This window comes from Ictidomys tridecemlineatus, chromosome 8 (assembly GCF_052094955.1).
Source record: "Ictidomys tridecemlineatus isolate mIctTri1 chromosome 8, mIctTri1.hap1, whole genome shotgun sequence".
NCBI lineage: Eukaryota > Metazoa > Chordata > Mammalia > Rodentia > Sciuridae > Ictidomys > Ictidomys tridecemlineatus.
The window spans coordinates 154472842-154488158 of record NC_135484.1 but is presented as its reverse complement, the minus strand read 5'-3'; the positions used below and the strand labels follow the sequence as shown (position 1 = coordinate 154488158).

At 47.8% G+C, this 15317-nt stretch overlaps 1 protein-coding gene across 11 annotated transcripts in view; it reads left to right on the top strand.

The window, feature by feature from the left end:
- The window catches only part of Ripor2 (RHO family interacting cell polarization regulator 2), a 179580-nt gene that overhangs the window by 123563 nt on the left and 40700 nt on the right, over positions 1–15317 (top strand). For 10 of the 11 annotated variants that reach the window (XR_013425497.1, XM_078020619.1, XM_078020615.1 and 7 more), the window contains exons 2-4: positions 11430–11556; positions 13374–13529; positions 14272–14350. Coding sequence is in view for 10 of the 11 variants with exons in the window: in XM_078020619.1 (XP_077876745.1) it covers positions 11430–11556; positions 13374–13529; positions 14272–14350 (362 nt within the window). In the remaining variant the exon portion in view is untranslated. Of the gene's footprint in view, positions 1–10655; positions 10676–11429; positions 11557–13373; positions 13530–14271; positions 14351–15317 lie in introns of those variants that run through there. The other variant, XM_078020618.1, reaches the window with a different exon arrangement.

Below are 15317 nucleotides of genomic sequence, written 5' to 3'. Positions count from 1 at the left end.
ATGCTGGAGTACCATTTAAAGAGCACCCTTCTGCCACCATCACCATGATAATTGATTCAGACAAGAATCATGAATGGATGCTGAAACTCCTGGGTTCAAGCCTCAAAGTACCTCCTTACCAACTACTTATCAATGACAAAGGCTAAATCAATACAAGAGTAATTTACCAGAAGAGAAACCAGCCAACAGTCCCTTAACCAAGGGATCAAAATTGACATCTCCAGGCTGGGACAACTGCCACCCTGAGCCAGGGCCCTTCACACAGGAGGATGCTGGTGTCCCTGCTGAGCAGGCCTCACCTGAATGTTATCACAAGAAAACATCAGGCAAACCTAAGTAAGGAACACGCCACAAACAGCTGGCCTGCATTCTATTAAAATGTCAATGTCCAAGACCAAGAGTGGCCACGGAACTGCCGCTGATGAGAGACTAAAGACAGGAGGAGGGAGGAAGTCTGTAGTCCTGGATTGGCTCCTGGCATCAGGGTCGGGGAGACACTATGCAGAATATTACTGGGGTGATGGCTGGGATTTGGATAAGGTCTGTACGTTGGATAGTAGAATCATTTCATGTTACACGTCCTGATATCAGTCACTGGACTGTGCCTGTGTCAGTGAATGTCCACGTTCTTAGAATGAGATGCAAACTCATGTCCACGTTCTTCTGAGAATGTGATGCAAACTTCCTCTCAACTAGCTGGAGAGGAAGTTTGCATCACATTCTCAGATTTGTCAGTGGGGAGGGGTGCAGAACGCTGCGTGTGCAAACTCCCAGAGCACCCAGGAAACGTGGGTCTGTGGAAGGGACGACCCGAGACGTGGCAGGTGTCAACCAACAATGGGCTGGGCAAAGAGATGACGGCTTTGGGTGCATTTCTTGCAATTTTCCTGTAGGCTTTCAACTATTTCAAAGTCAAGATTTTTTTTATTGACTTTTGACTTGGGCTTCCAAAGTACCATGTTTTTGCTTCTTATCAGTCGGTGTTGTTTAGTTACCTAAAAACTGCCACCTTCAGCATGCGGCTGTGAGCCCCCTGGCTCCCCCAGGCCCTCCACTCTGCTCAGGTGGCTGGAGTTCTGTCTTCCCTGGGAGACACCCTGGCCGTTCCTCTCCACATCTCTCATTTTTGAGAGGACTTCTTGTTATTCTAAATTACTGTTAACAAATAGTTTTGTTAAGCACCTACTACTCACCAGGTCTGTGTATATTATCTTCCTGGGACCTCATAAAATCTTCTGAATAGTCTTCTTGTCCAAACGAGGGAAACAGAATTCAGAGACGTCGAACAGCATGCAGAAAACAGCCGTGAACTGCAGAGATGAACCGGGCCCAGATCTGTCCTTCCCCAGAGCCCACCTTGTTGCCACCCTGCCCTCCACGGGCCACATGGAGACAGATGCTACTAGAACTTCACCTCTGGCTATTTCTTACATCCAAAATTGTCCCTTGCCAGCATGATGTGCAGTTGTATTGCCTTCTCCAATTGGTTTATTAACGTTCTAAAGCAGAGCTCAGCCTCAGTGCTCCTGGACGGGGGCCAACACAGAGCACCCTGGCAGCCTTACACTTATAAGATGTGCTAAAGAATCACAGGTTCATGGATGGCTCTTAGAAAACACAGAAAGAGCCAGGTATGTTGGCACATGCCTGTAATCCCAGCAGGTCTGGAGGCTGAGGCAGGAGGATCTCAAGTTCAAAGCCAGCCTCAGTAGCTTAGAAAGGCCCTCAGCAACTTAGCAAGGCCCTGTGTCAAAATAAAATAAATAAATAAAAAGGGCTGGGGATGTGGGTCAGTGGTTGAGCACCCCCAGGTTCAATCCCTGCTTTAAAAAAAAAAAGGAGGAAAATCATCAATATCCTTTTCCAGAGAAGCTGCAAGTCAGCTTCTCTTCTGAGATCTCAGTTGAAACCTACAATGCTCGCCCACTACATGGGGAGAGATCACCGCCTCTATCCTTCAGGTACAGAATCTGCCCGGGAGCGTGGTACTTGCCCAACAGGCCAGTTGGAAAACCTGGCCTCATTCTTCCTTGCCCTTGCTGAGGACCCAGGCTGTGTCTAGCTGTTCTGTAAATCGTCTCATCCATTCACCACACTCATCTCCGCCCATCAGCGTTGGGTTAGCAAACAGCACTGACAACTGACAAGCAAATATTGCCATTGCCTTGATGTATTTTAAAGCAGCCATACATAAAAAACAGGCAATGACTTAAACACATCTACTCTTTTTTTCAAAAGATTAGTCAAGTGTTCTGTAATAGGTACCTTGTGACCGTATAATAAGCGGACACCTATTTTTAGGACTCATCTCAAGTCATCATTTAGCAGAGCAGGCTATTTGCATCTGGCCCACATGCTTTCTGCAGACAACTGAATTATACTCCTGCTCTTGACCAAGATGTGGGGGAGCATAACCAGGTGGCATTGTCAGGGAGGAGAAAGACCCCAAGTCGGCAGCAGAAATGAGTCAGAGCCCAGTGGCCTGCCTGCCGCAGCTGAGGTGGCCTTGCTGGGACAAAGGGCCTGCTCTGGTGGATCCACATTGCCTCAGCTTTTCCTTCCAACTCCTGATTTCCTGCACTTCCTCCTAGAGGGAGTCGTGGCTTTTCTAGAAATCCATAGTGATTAAAAAAAAATAGCCTTATGGATGTAAAACCCATAGGCCATAAATCTACTCAAGTATCCATTTAATAAAATAGCAGTTTAATAAAGTTAAGAAAGTCATACAGTTGTGCAAATGTCCCCACATGCAATCTTAGAGCACTTCGTCACCCCCCAAGAGTCCCCTCTCCCCCTGCTCTCTCCTGTCCACAGCAGGCACTTGGACTGATGGTCAGGTTGGCCCTTTTACACACACACACACACACACACACACACACACACACACACACACACACATATATATACTGAGGGTTGAACCCAGGGACACTTACCACTGAGCTACAAACGCAGCCCTTTTTATTTTGCTTTGAGATAAGCTCTTGCCAAGTTGCCCAGGCTGCCAGGCGCTTGCCATCCTCCTGCCTCAGCCTCCGGGGTGGTTAGGATGGGGACCCAGCTGGAGCTGTGTACTCTCTACAGCACAGCACCCCACCCCGGCAAACCACCTATGGGCCTGGCTCGGGGTGGAACACCTTGGTCACCCTGGTAATGCTGGGTTTCTAATGGACATTCTGCTCCCATGGGAAATGCTTTGACCAAAACTGAAGGACCCTTACTAAGGTCCCTCAGATCAGATGTCGCTGACCTTCCATCATCACAAGGCCTCTTCCCAGTTCCCTGTTTAGGTTCTTAATCAGAGGAGTTGGTCAAGTCAAAAGGTAAAACAGCATAAAGGGCCCAGCTGACAGAGTGCTTGCCTCACATGCACAGGCCCCGAAACACACCTGAAGATAAAAGCAGTCGTCGCTCAGTGTTTCTTGTTTTGTTTTTAATTTCATGGCATTTGGTGTCCTATGGCTCAGTAGGTACAAATGCTCTTATTTCCCAGAGAGAAGCCCTGGTCTTATCCTTGCAGGCTTGCCCTGGGCCAAACCTGCTTTATCTTTTTTTATTTTTCTTCTTTCCTCATTCCTCCTCCTCCCCTCCCTTCCTCCCTCCTCCTGTCCCCTTTCCTCTACTGTCTACTTATTTACATTTGTGAAAGTCGGTGTCCTTGGGTGCTTCGTGTGCATGTGCTGTGGTCTCCTCCTACATGACATTGGAAAGTTAGTTCACATTCAGTCCAGCTTCCCTTATCCCATCCCTCTCCCTGCACCATCCCCTTCCTCTACTGCCCCAATCTTTTATTTTGATGGAATTCCCTCCTCCCTGTTTCTTTTCTCTCTCTCCACCCCCACCCCTTGCCCCTTATTTTAGACCAGCTTCCACATATTAGAGAAAACATTCAATCTTTGACTTTCTGGGTCTGGCTTATTTCACTTAGCACGATCTTCTCCACTTCCATCCACTTACCAGTAAATGAGATCATTTCATTCTTCTTTACGGCTGAGTAATATGCCATTGTGTATATATACTACGTTTTCTTTATCTATACATCTCTTGAGGGCACCTGGGTTGGTTCCATACCTTGGCTATTATAAATCGTGCTGCTATGTACATTGATGTGGCTGCATCACTGTAAGTATGCTGATTTTAAATCTTTTGGGTATATACTGAGAAGTGGGATAGCTGGGTCAAATGGTAGTTCCATTCCTAGTTTTTTGAGGAATATCTACACTGCTTTTTAGAGTGGTTTCACTAATTTGCATTCCCACCAGCAATGTATGAGTGTGCCTTTTCCCCCCACATCCTCACGGACATCTATTAGTATTTGTATTCTTGATAATTGCCATTACGACTGGAGAGAATTGAAATCTCAGTGTAGTTTTGATGTGCATTTTCCTAATCGCTAGAGATGTTTCATGTATTTTGGGCCATTTGAATTTCTTCTTTTGAGAAGTATCTGTTTAGTTGTTTTGCTCATTTGTTGTTTGGTTGGTGTTTTGTTTTCTGGTGAACAGTTTTTTGAGTTCTCTATATATTCTGGATATTAATGCCCTACCTGAGGAGCAGGGGCAAAGATCCTCTACCATTCTCAGGGCTCTCTCTTCACACTCTTTTTTTAATATTTATTTTTTATTTTTTTAGTTATAGTTGAACACAATACCTTTATTTTAGTTATTTATTTTGATGTGGTGCTGAGGATGGAACCCAGGGTCTCTCACGTGCTGGGCGAGCGCTCTACCGCTGAGCCCCCAGCCCCAGCCCCTCTCTTCACACTCTTAATTGTTTCATTTGATGTACAGAAGCTTTGCAGTTTAATGGTCTTCCACTTATTGATTTTTCAGTTTTATTTCTTGCACTTCAGGAGTCTTGTTACGGAAGTTGGTCCCTGTGATGCTATGCTGGGGTATTGGGACTACGTTTTCTTCTAGTGGGTGCAGAGTCTCTGGTCTAACTCATAGGTCTTTGATCTGCTTTTAGTTGACTTCTGTGCAGGATGAGAGACGGAGGTCCAGCCTTCCACATATGGATTTCCAGTTTTCTACATGTGGATTTCCAGTTTTCTCAGGACCACTTGTTGAAAAGACTGTCTTTTCTCCAGCATGTTTTTGGCACCTCTGTGTTTATATGGGTTTGTCTCTGTGTCTTCTGCTCTGTTCCCTTGGTCTTTTTGTCTGCTTGGATGTCAATACCATGCTGTTTGGTTGCTGTGACTCTCTAATATGATTTGAGGAATTGAGTTGCCTCCAGCTTTGCTCTTCTTGCTCAGGATTGCTGGGGCTATTCTGGGTCTCTGTTTTTCCTAATGAATTTTAGAAGTGATTTTCTAGTTCTGTGGAGCATGTCTTTGGAATTTTGATGGGAATTGCCTTGAGTCTGTATGGCACGTTTACTAGCATGGCCATTTTGACAATATTAACTCTGCCTGACCTAGAACATGGACGGCCTTTCCCTCTTCTAAGATCTTCGATTTCTTTCTTTAGTGTTCTTTAGCTTTCATTGCAGAGGTCTTTCACATCCTTCATTAGATTAATTCCCCAAATCTACTATATCTTGACATCAGAAATAAAAAAAACATATGTACTGTAGACTGGTTGGTCTTCCTTCCTTCCTTCCTTCCTTCCTTCCTTCCTTCCTTCCTTCCTTCCTTCCTTCCTTCCTTCCTTTCTTTCTTTTTACCAAAAAGGAACACAGAATATGGACTCAACCTAAGTATCCTTTTAAAAATGGTTTAGAAAAAAATCTAACGTATGGACTCTTTTGCATAGCTCTAAAAAATAGACTAATAGAGAAAGCAAGATACAAACTCTAGCATGCAGAAAGCTCATGTTCGTCTTTACATGGAAAGGGAAGAGTTGAAGGCATCAAGCCCACCACAGTCCTGGGGAGGTTCTTTGGGGGGTTGAAAGGGCTGGGTCTTCCCGCCCCTCCACCCTGCCTTCTTTTACTGTCTCTATTTTCCTGATAGAGGAGAATGACTCTATGCTTATGCTTATGGCTGCTGAAAACAGCCCAGCGACCCCTGCTTCCCTCCTGGAGCCTCTTCACTCTACCATCAGTGTGAGCGTCTTTCTAACAGGCAGGTCTGCCTCCAGTCGCTCTGTGGGTATGGCTGCCTCCAGCTCTTCGCTTTGAGCCAGTCAGTTTGGAGCTTTGAGCCTGGAGGTGCCGAAGGCCAGCCAGGTGCTGGCATCAGGACGCTGACCTTAGCCTACCAAGCCCATGAATCCCACAGTGGAATTGTTGAAATCCAGAGAGCCTTGCCACCCAAGCTAATCCGACTCTCAGGGGCGTCTCCTAAACCCCAGTGCCAGCTTGCAAAACCTGGGGCAGAGGCGGGGGCGCAGAGCTGTCACCTGCACTGGGCTCTCCAGACATTCTGCCACCCCGTCTCCACTTTGTTCCCTCGGGGGCCTGCCGTCCAGGCTGCTGTGTGGATTCCACCCTGGCCTGTCTGGAGCAGCCCCCTCCTGGGTGGAGTCCTATCAATTATTCTTCAAAGTCGGGTTAGTCCTGGGTTCTCCAGGTGCCTGGCAGTGACCCCTCTGGATCACAGTCATATTCTACCTGTTACTTCAGGTCCAGTCACAGCTTGAGACCTGGGGGGAGGAGGTGGGATCTCCTGACCCCTGACCTCTCTGCCTGCCATCTCCAGGCCCAGGCCCCTTGCCCAAAGCTGCCTGCTGGGTGGATGAGCCCCCTTCTTTTTGGACAGACAGGTATTTAGGTCAGCCTGTGGCTCTCTGCATCCCCAAGTAGTGCTGTTTATAACATGTAAAGCCTGCTTCTCATTTTAATTTCAAAGGCCCTAGTGCCTGTGTGGTTGGAACTTAGCACAGCGCAGCTAGGAAAGAGGCTGTGGTTTCAGGGAATCAAGAGGACAAACAGCTGTGGCTTTCAGGCTTCTGTTTCTGAGGCTCAGCTCAGAATGGTAGCATTCCCCCCCACACACAACTATTTATTTACTTATTTATTTGCATTACGGGGATTGAAAACAGGGCTGCTCTACCACTAGGCTGTGCCCTCAGCCCCTTTTTATTTTATTCAGAAACAAGGTCTCACTCAGCTGCCCAGTCTGCCCTCAAACTTGCCATCCTCCCGACCCAGGCTTTCTTTCCAGCTGCTGGATCACAGGATGCGCCACCAACCAAGGTGATAGGGGTTCTTTGCAGAAACATCCTGTTGTTACTCTTGGGTGTGGAAATGGCAGGTGGTGGGCAGCTGCCTGGTGGACAGAGGAGCCAAGTGAGGAGCAAATCATTTGCCTGAGGTTGAAACACTTGCTGGGTTCTAACACACAGAAGGGAACGTTCTGGTCAGGCGCAGTGACTCCCGCCTGTGATCCCAGCTGCTCGGGAGGCTGAGGCAGGAGGATCCCAAGTTCAAAGTCAGTCTGAGTTACAAGTTCAAAGCCACTTAGTGAGACCCTGTCTCAAAATAAAAAAATAAAAAGGGCTGGGAGGTACCCAGTGCTGGAGCACTCCTGGGTCCACTCCCCAGTATGGGGATTGAAAACAAAACAAAACAAAAAATAGAATGTTTTGCAGGAACTTTCAGAAAGACCAGGAAAGAAGTCAGCAGCTATAGACTGGAAATATGTTTCACAGCCTGACAGTTCTTAGTAGCAGCCACCCAAGATGAGCTGTTTTACATACAGTTTCTTGTTATTGGCTACAGTATTTGGTGATCTCAGCAATATGTATTAGGTGTAGTTGCTAAAATTTTACAAATTAAAATAATGAAGTCGTTATATAACTCAGAACCCAAGGACTTCCTGGAGGAACCTGAATTATTATAATATAATCAAACTTTATAAAACCTGATATATTATTTCTTGGAAATCATATTTCTCCCCTGCAAGACTTATAAACATATATATAAATATAATTGCTGGCAGCACAATGATCTTGTACGTGAGCTCTCTCCTCTACACTCCCAGCTCCAAGTGGCCACAATTTTTTACAAAAGGAATTTTTGCATCTATGAATAACCCATGAATACATTTGCTCTGTCAGAATTAATAGAATGCATAAAATATTAAAACGTTGCTGACTACCACTCAATCTTACTTCTCCATAGATCATCTGCCTGTGTACTTTCAGAACTTTGCTATGAATATGCATTGTTTGGGATAGCTTTGTGTTTACACTCCAGCTATCATACTGTTGTCTTCCGCAGTTTGTCCTGGGTGTCTTCTACGCGGACATATTTTTTTTTTAAAATGCTGTGTATCATCCCATCCTTCCGTTCCTGTAATTATTGGGTTTTGTTTTGTTTTGTTTTGCACCAGGGGATTGAACACAGGGGAACTTAACCACTGAGTCATATCCCCAGCACTCTTTATTTTATTTTGACACACAGTCTCACTCAGTCACTTAGGGCCTTACTAAATTGCTGAGGCTGGCCTTGAACTTGTGATCTTCTTGCCTCAGCCTCCCGAACCCCTGGGATTACAGGTGTGCACCACAGCCCCAGCCTCCCCCATCCCCATTTTCCTAGTATTCCAAACATTGCCTGTAATGAGCATCCCTGTGTATTCCTCTTGTGCAGTTGGACTTTTCTTTAGAGGAGATACGAAAGAAGTGTGTTTTGCTTGTTTAATAGATAATGCCATGTTGTCCTCCAGAACTTCATTCCTCCTCTACACCCTCCCAGCAGACACTGCCTTCTGCTCGTCCCATCTTTCAGTTAAGGTTTTGGGAAGGTTGGTGCCCCTGGTATTAAAATGCAGATTACCCCGGCCGTGGATGATCAAGTCAAGTCCTTGCCGTAGCTAGGGTGATTTTGCTGGGAGCTGGGAGAGAACAGGCTGTGGGAGTTCCTGGGAAGTCAGACGGCCTGAGGACTTAGGGTACCAGGAGTGGCGTGTCTGGAAGACAGGAAAAATGAACGCAGAGCTTGCCGCTGGGGGAGGGCAGGGGAAGGAGGGACGTGGAAAGAACAGCTGCTCAGGAGCCAGGGCTCTGGATCTTGTGGACTCTCACCTGACACCCCCCCCAGGCAGTTGTGTCTATCTTTGGGGACACTGTTGGTGGGACAGAGGTCTCAGCCTGAGCAGCTCTTGGCCAAATTCTTTCCCACTAGATACTGATCATTTCTAAGACCATGAAGACAAAGCAGAACAGTAACCAAACTGCTCACCATGGCCACGTCCCCTGTGGCCCTCTGCCCCCAGGTAAAGGTGCTCAAGAGTTTCTGGGAAGTGGCCCTCCCCAGCGCATCTCACAGCTTAGGGTCTGGACAAGGATTTCTTTTATTCTTTGGGAGCCCTTCTTACTGTGATGGAAAGAGAAGAAGAGAAGCTTCTGGACATGTGTTTTATTCTCATTTGACGAGAGGCTCAAAGCTGGCAGAGAAGGGTTTAAGACTGAATGCCATTTTTTAAAAGTTGGGTTTGAGAGATTGTACAAGATTGTTATTTCCAGAAGTTTTAAAGTCTCAACAAACTTGGTGTCTTTTCTTTTTCCTCTCCCTCTTGCTCTCTTTATTTTTTTCTTTTGGGGTAATTGGGCTTTCTAAAGCAGTGGTTTCACAACTTTGCTGAACACCAGAATCGCCTGGGGACATTTTAAAAGTCATCCCCAGTTCACACCATGTTTTAATTAAAGCAGAATGCCTAGGGGTTTCACAGTCAACCACTATGACCCAATGGATAAGAAAAAATATATAATTTTGGCTTAAGAAATATAATTTCAGGGGCTGGGGATGGAGCTCAGTTGGTAGAGTGCTTGCCTCACATGCACAAGGCCCTGGGTTCAATCCCCAGCACCACTAAAAAAAAAAAAAAAAAGAAAGAAAGAAGTATGATTTCAGGAAGTATAAGAAGACACAGTTAAATACTTAAATACTCTTTTTTCTGTGATCATAGAATATTCATGGTACATAGACATATTGGGACAAAATAAGTGCAATACTGGTACAGTTTACCAAATCAAGACTTCAGTGTAGGTATCAGGGGTAGAGCACTTGCCTGGCACACCCAAGGCCCTGGGTTTGATCCTCAGCACAACAAAACAAAGTATTGAATACCAAAAGGAACCCAAGCCGCAGTCTTTCTTGACGCTCAGCTGTACCAGGAAGGCTCCTTAGTGAAGCGCAGACCCTGTCACCAGCAGACAGCACCTGCTGCCTGTCTCCTGGAGGAATTGAAGGAATTCCGGCTATTTTCGTGCCCTCCAGCTCGGGGAGTAACTGAGGGAGCTTTCTGCACCTGCTTTTGCCTAAACCGCGAGTGCTTTTGCCTAAACCTGTTGCTGTGACCTCTTACATACTTCGACCTCATCACCTTCAAAATTCTAAAAGAAAGCCCCACACTCAGCCTCCCTGCTCAGCTGGCCTGAGGAGGCTCTCCCACAGGGTCAAACAGGGAGCCCATTGGCCACGTCCAGACCCATTGCTGCAGGGATGTGCACAGGTCCCAGAGCTGCTTTCCCCGGGGAGGGAGGAGGGAGGAGAGGGATCTAAAACCAGCAGCACAGGCGGGGGGGGGGGGGGGGGGGCAGTTACTATTATGATTCATGAATTTTTTTTTTTAGCTTTTCTTCCTTTCTCGTTGGGTCTTTAAGGGGGAATGGCGCTACTCAGACATGGTCTGGTGTCTGTCCCCTGGGGAAGGCTTCAGTCTGGACAGTCTCACCTTTTCCCTGCTGGCTGAAGCCTCTCTGGACTGAAGTCACAGGGTGAGACCATGGTACGTGACTCTGCTGACCTGCAAAGGAGAGCACCACCTCACGGTCTAGGGCAGGATAGGGAGAACCACCCTGGGCCTCTGTCCAGCTGTGGGCGGTGGACACCTTGGTCTATGGCGGTGGGTGTCCTCAGGGAAGCCCTGCTGGAGGCTGGGGCGGGGCTGCAGGCTTCTTGCTGTCCTACCCTGGATGGAGCCGCTGAGCTAACCTGGATGTGGCTTCCTTTGTGAGCAGCTCCTTCCACCTTCTCACTGGGCACCTCCACCGCAGCGTCAGAGTCCTGCCTCTCAGGCATCCTCCGGGTGCACAGGACAGCAGCTGCAGTAGCTCCTCTCCGAAGGAGCCTTGTGTTTAGCCTTGTGACCTCTGAGTGTGGAATTCCACCTGCAGGCCGAGCACGCCTTCAGAGGACCTGGCCGAGGCTTCCGTGCGGCTCATTTGTGTGTTTTCTCTGTTGGATGGAGGCTAAGTGTTGCTGAAGTTCTTATATTTGGGAAGGTGTGATTGGCCCTTGTAAGAGAAGAACCTAAAGTTATGGATAATTTCATGTAATTTATATTTATTTTGGTCTAAGTAAGTGGGTAGCTACTTTTTTTTTTTTTTTTTTTTTTAAGCCTGACAGCTAAACACTTTGGCTTAAAAAAAAAAAAGCTATAGGAAAAAAATCACACCAATGTCTCGGAACCTAGTGACATCGACCTCTGGACTCACTTCACCTGATTGATAAGCCTCGTGTGTTTTCTGTCTTTCTTACAGGACTGCCAACCAGACTCCCAGAAATCATGTTGGTAGGATCCCAGTCCTTCTCACCAGGAGGGCCCAATGGGATCATTAGGAGCCAGTCCTTCGCGGGGTTCAGTGGCCTTCAAGAAAGACGATCCAGGCAAGTGCAGATCGGTTTTCCCTGGGGAGGTGGCTTGTTGACTCGTGGGCCTGCGCAGGCAGCCTCTGCAAGACACACACACACACACACACACACACACACGTTTAATCTTTTTTCCATAGAAAAGATAAGGTACCCCAAATGAAGTGCCACTAATTTTTTCCTATCCTTTGGAATTCCTCCTGCACAGAGGACCGAGGATGTAGGACAAGCTGGTGGCCCGTGTCTGGACCTCTCCACACCCCACCCTTCCCCATCCCCTATGAAGCACATTTTCCATTACATTCAGATTTCAGAGACTAGGTTTGGAATGAAGTTATGCAGTGAGTAAAGATGAAGACTAGCAGCTCGATGCTAGGGAGCAGATGCCACTCAGTCAGAGGCTGTGAAAATTGTCTCCTGGTCTCCCTGGACCATCTGAAACTGAAACAGGGGTCACTGGATGCTTTGGCTATATCCTTGTGGCTTTGAAATGTACATGTTTTTTTCTTTTTCACAACCTTCTCCCTGATCTTCTCCCCCGTGATCTTCTCCCCCCGATCTTCTCCCCCCTGATCTTCTCCTCCCTGATCTTCTCCTCCCTGATCTTCTCCTCCCTGATCTTCTCCCCCCTGATCTTCTCCTCCCTGATCTTCTCCCCCCTGATCTTCTCCTCCCTGATCTTCTCCTCCCTGATCTTCTCCTCCCTGATCTTCTCCTCCCTGATCTTCTCCTCCCTGATCTTCTCCCCCCTGATCTTCTCCTCCCTGATCTTCTCCTCCCTGATCTTCTCCTCCCTGATCTTCTCCTCCCTGATCTTCTCCTCCCTGATCTTCTCCTTCCTGATCTCTCCTCCCTAATTTCGTTTTTTTTCTCTGACTCATCTCTATAAAAGCCCCCTGTTCCTGCTGATGGGCAGAGTCACGGCCTTTGGGACAGGATTTTGCTAGCAAAGCAATAACAGTCTTTTTCCTTTTTCTCAAAACCGTGTTCTTGTTTTTGGATTCGCATCCAGGACAAGGAAGGACTGAGCTTTCAGCTGCAAATTCAGAAAGCCCAGGTAGCAAAGAGGCAGCATGTGGTCACGTTGGACCTCAGTGCTTCTGGTGTCATAAAGTCCCCCTCTGAGGGCCTATGTGGGTGGCCTGGGACAGTGGTGGCAGAAGAGCGTAATAGCCTAGGGGCAGGGGACTCCAGTCTCCTGCCTCTCCCCCTGGAGCAGATTAGTGAGTGCAGGGCATTGGTCTCCCGATCACCCATAGCGTGGGTCCAAGTCACCAGGAGTCTGTCTTGCCACTGTACACTCCATGTCTGCTGCTAATAGAGCTGCTGACTTTTTATAATTATAGCTATATAATTTAAAACAAATAACCCTTTAAAGAAGGCTATCAGTACGGCTGCGAGTGCATTTCTTTCAAGCCACATGGGATTAGCTGCTTGTCAGGCTTACAGCTGTGCATCAACAGGGTTTCATTACGTCCCAGCCACACTTAGCAGAGGCTGTCTGACCTGGTGCACGAGTGTACCTGCTGTTGTACCTTCTGCTGTTCATCCTTCCCTCTGCACCCACTCTCCCAGGCTCCCTGAGGGTCTGCTGAAGCAGCGCACTCAAACGCAGGTGCCCTCCAGGAAGCTTGGCCTGGCCCCAAACTTCCAGATTTCTGCAATCAGCCAATTGAACACCAAGAAATAAATGCAGGAGGCTCAGCTCTGCCCCTAACCAAGGGCAGCTGCCTTCTCCAAATGACAATCACCTGAAGCCTAGGCGAATGGAAAAACTTTTATCAAAGCCTCTTGGACGGCCAAGAGTCTCAGTGTGTTTTCTTTTCTTTCCCTAGGTGTAACTCCTTCATTGAAAATTCCTCAGCTCTCAAGAAACCCCAGACCAAATTGAAGAAAATGCACAACTTAGGACACAAAAACAACAATCCTCCCAAAGAGCCCCAGCCTACAAGGGTGGAAGAGGTCTACAGGGCCCTGAAAAAGGGACTCAGGTAAGACACGGGTCCTGGTCAGGCACTTTCCCTTCTGTCATGACCGGGAGGAAAGCTAGCCTATGGGGTCACTTCCAGAAGGCTCTATCTGTAATAGGTGTTTTATTCTTCACTCTCATCAGGGAAGCTAGAATGAGTCCCGAGGATGTGACGCCTGTTGAGCTCACCTCCTCCATGCCGAAGGAGACCTGGAGTGGTCATCCATCAGCGATAGCCCCAGTTAGTGTTGGTTTCCACTCAACCATGGAGCTCAGGCTTATCCACTCTGTGGCAGAAGGGTTCTCCAACGTCCCGGAGCACATTACAGGGACTGTTGGCGCAGAGTGAGACCCTCCTGGCCTGTGATGAGGCATCCAAGTCAGCATTGTGTTTACAACGAAATTCTGAGAATCCGGACCCATTCCCCGGAGTCTTCCCTTCCCTCCCTAGGGGTTTTTCGTTTCTGGACTGTCGGACACGCAGGGACCTTCCTTTCTGATAATCTGGACAGTATGGGATACAATTGCTAAAGCTTTATAAAGACTAGGAAAGTACGGCGCCCCCTGACCCACCATGTCCAGATGTATTTTTCCCCCAGTGCTGGAGATGGAACCCAGGGCCTGATGCATGCTAGGCCAGCCCTCACCACTGAGCCACGCCCCAGCCAAAGTTCAGGTTCTTGACCTTCAGGCAGCAGGAAAAGGTCAGCGGCCACAGCAGTCATCCACCAGTGACAGTTCACGTTGATGTCTTGTCTTTGCAGTGAATACCTGGATGTTCACCAGACGGAGCTGGACAAGCTAACGACTCAGCTCAGAGACATGAAGAGAAACTCGCGCCTGGTAGGTGCACCCAGTCCTGTGGAAGTTGCCACCGTGGGGGTCTGGTTTGGCATCTTCGTACGGGATAGGGAGGGAGGAGCATTGAAAAACACCAGATCCAAGGGGCAAAGTGCCATCTGCATTGTCCTGTGGGTCTCGAAAGGAAGAAGAGGACTTTCTTCTTCTTCGTGGTCTATTTTTAACACTCCTCAGTGTTTTCCTAGCAGGTGGGTAACAGGGAACAGGAGAAATCGCCAGAATCCCTCCACCTCCCAAATACCATCAGGAAAGGAAAAATTGGAGTTTTCCTGGCCTAGTGCTAGCACATTCACAATTCAGGAACTCGAACATTTACTTTATCTCCAATTGAAAAGAAAAAATGGCTCAGTGGTGCCAGGGAGGGAGTGAGTCTCCAGGGGGTGACTGGGTTGAGAGGCGTCCGCAGGCTGGTCCACTGAACCCTGAGCTGGACCTTCCTGAGTCCCAGTGAGTCTGGGAGCGCGTGTCTGGTTGGAGAGGTATTCCTAATGCCCTCCCTGCTGTAAAAGATTTTGTCCCCTGCTAAACGCTGTCATACCTCCATATTTGAAGGCATCAGAAAACCTAAGACCACGAGTTCCTCAGAGGTGCAGCTTGTACATGGAAAAGCTTTTGTCCTCTACCTTTTTAGGAGAAGGGCTAAAATGTTGATTGTCCTTTTCAAAGGCTCCCAGGCCAAAGGCTTTACCAAGATTACGTGGTTTTACTTTCTACTAGTGTTGCATAAATCACCTCAAATGTGGGACTCCCCATAGGATGACCTTCACCCTTGTGGAGGCCCTGGAGTATCCAAGATGGCGGCCAATGGTCCTCCTAGGGAACAGTGGTGAATGGGAGGAGGGGCTTCTCCAGGACCTCTTGTGCCATACAAAGCCTTCAGCGGGAGGACCTAGGGATGGAGCACCAATTATACTGTGGTGTTGTGAGCTCACAGGAAATGAGCTTTCAT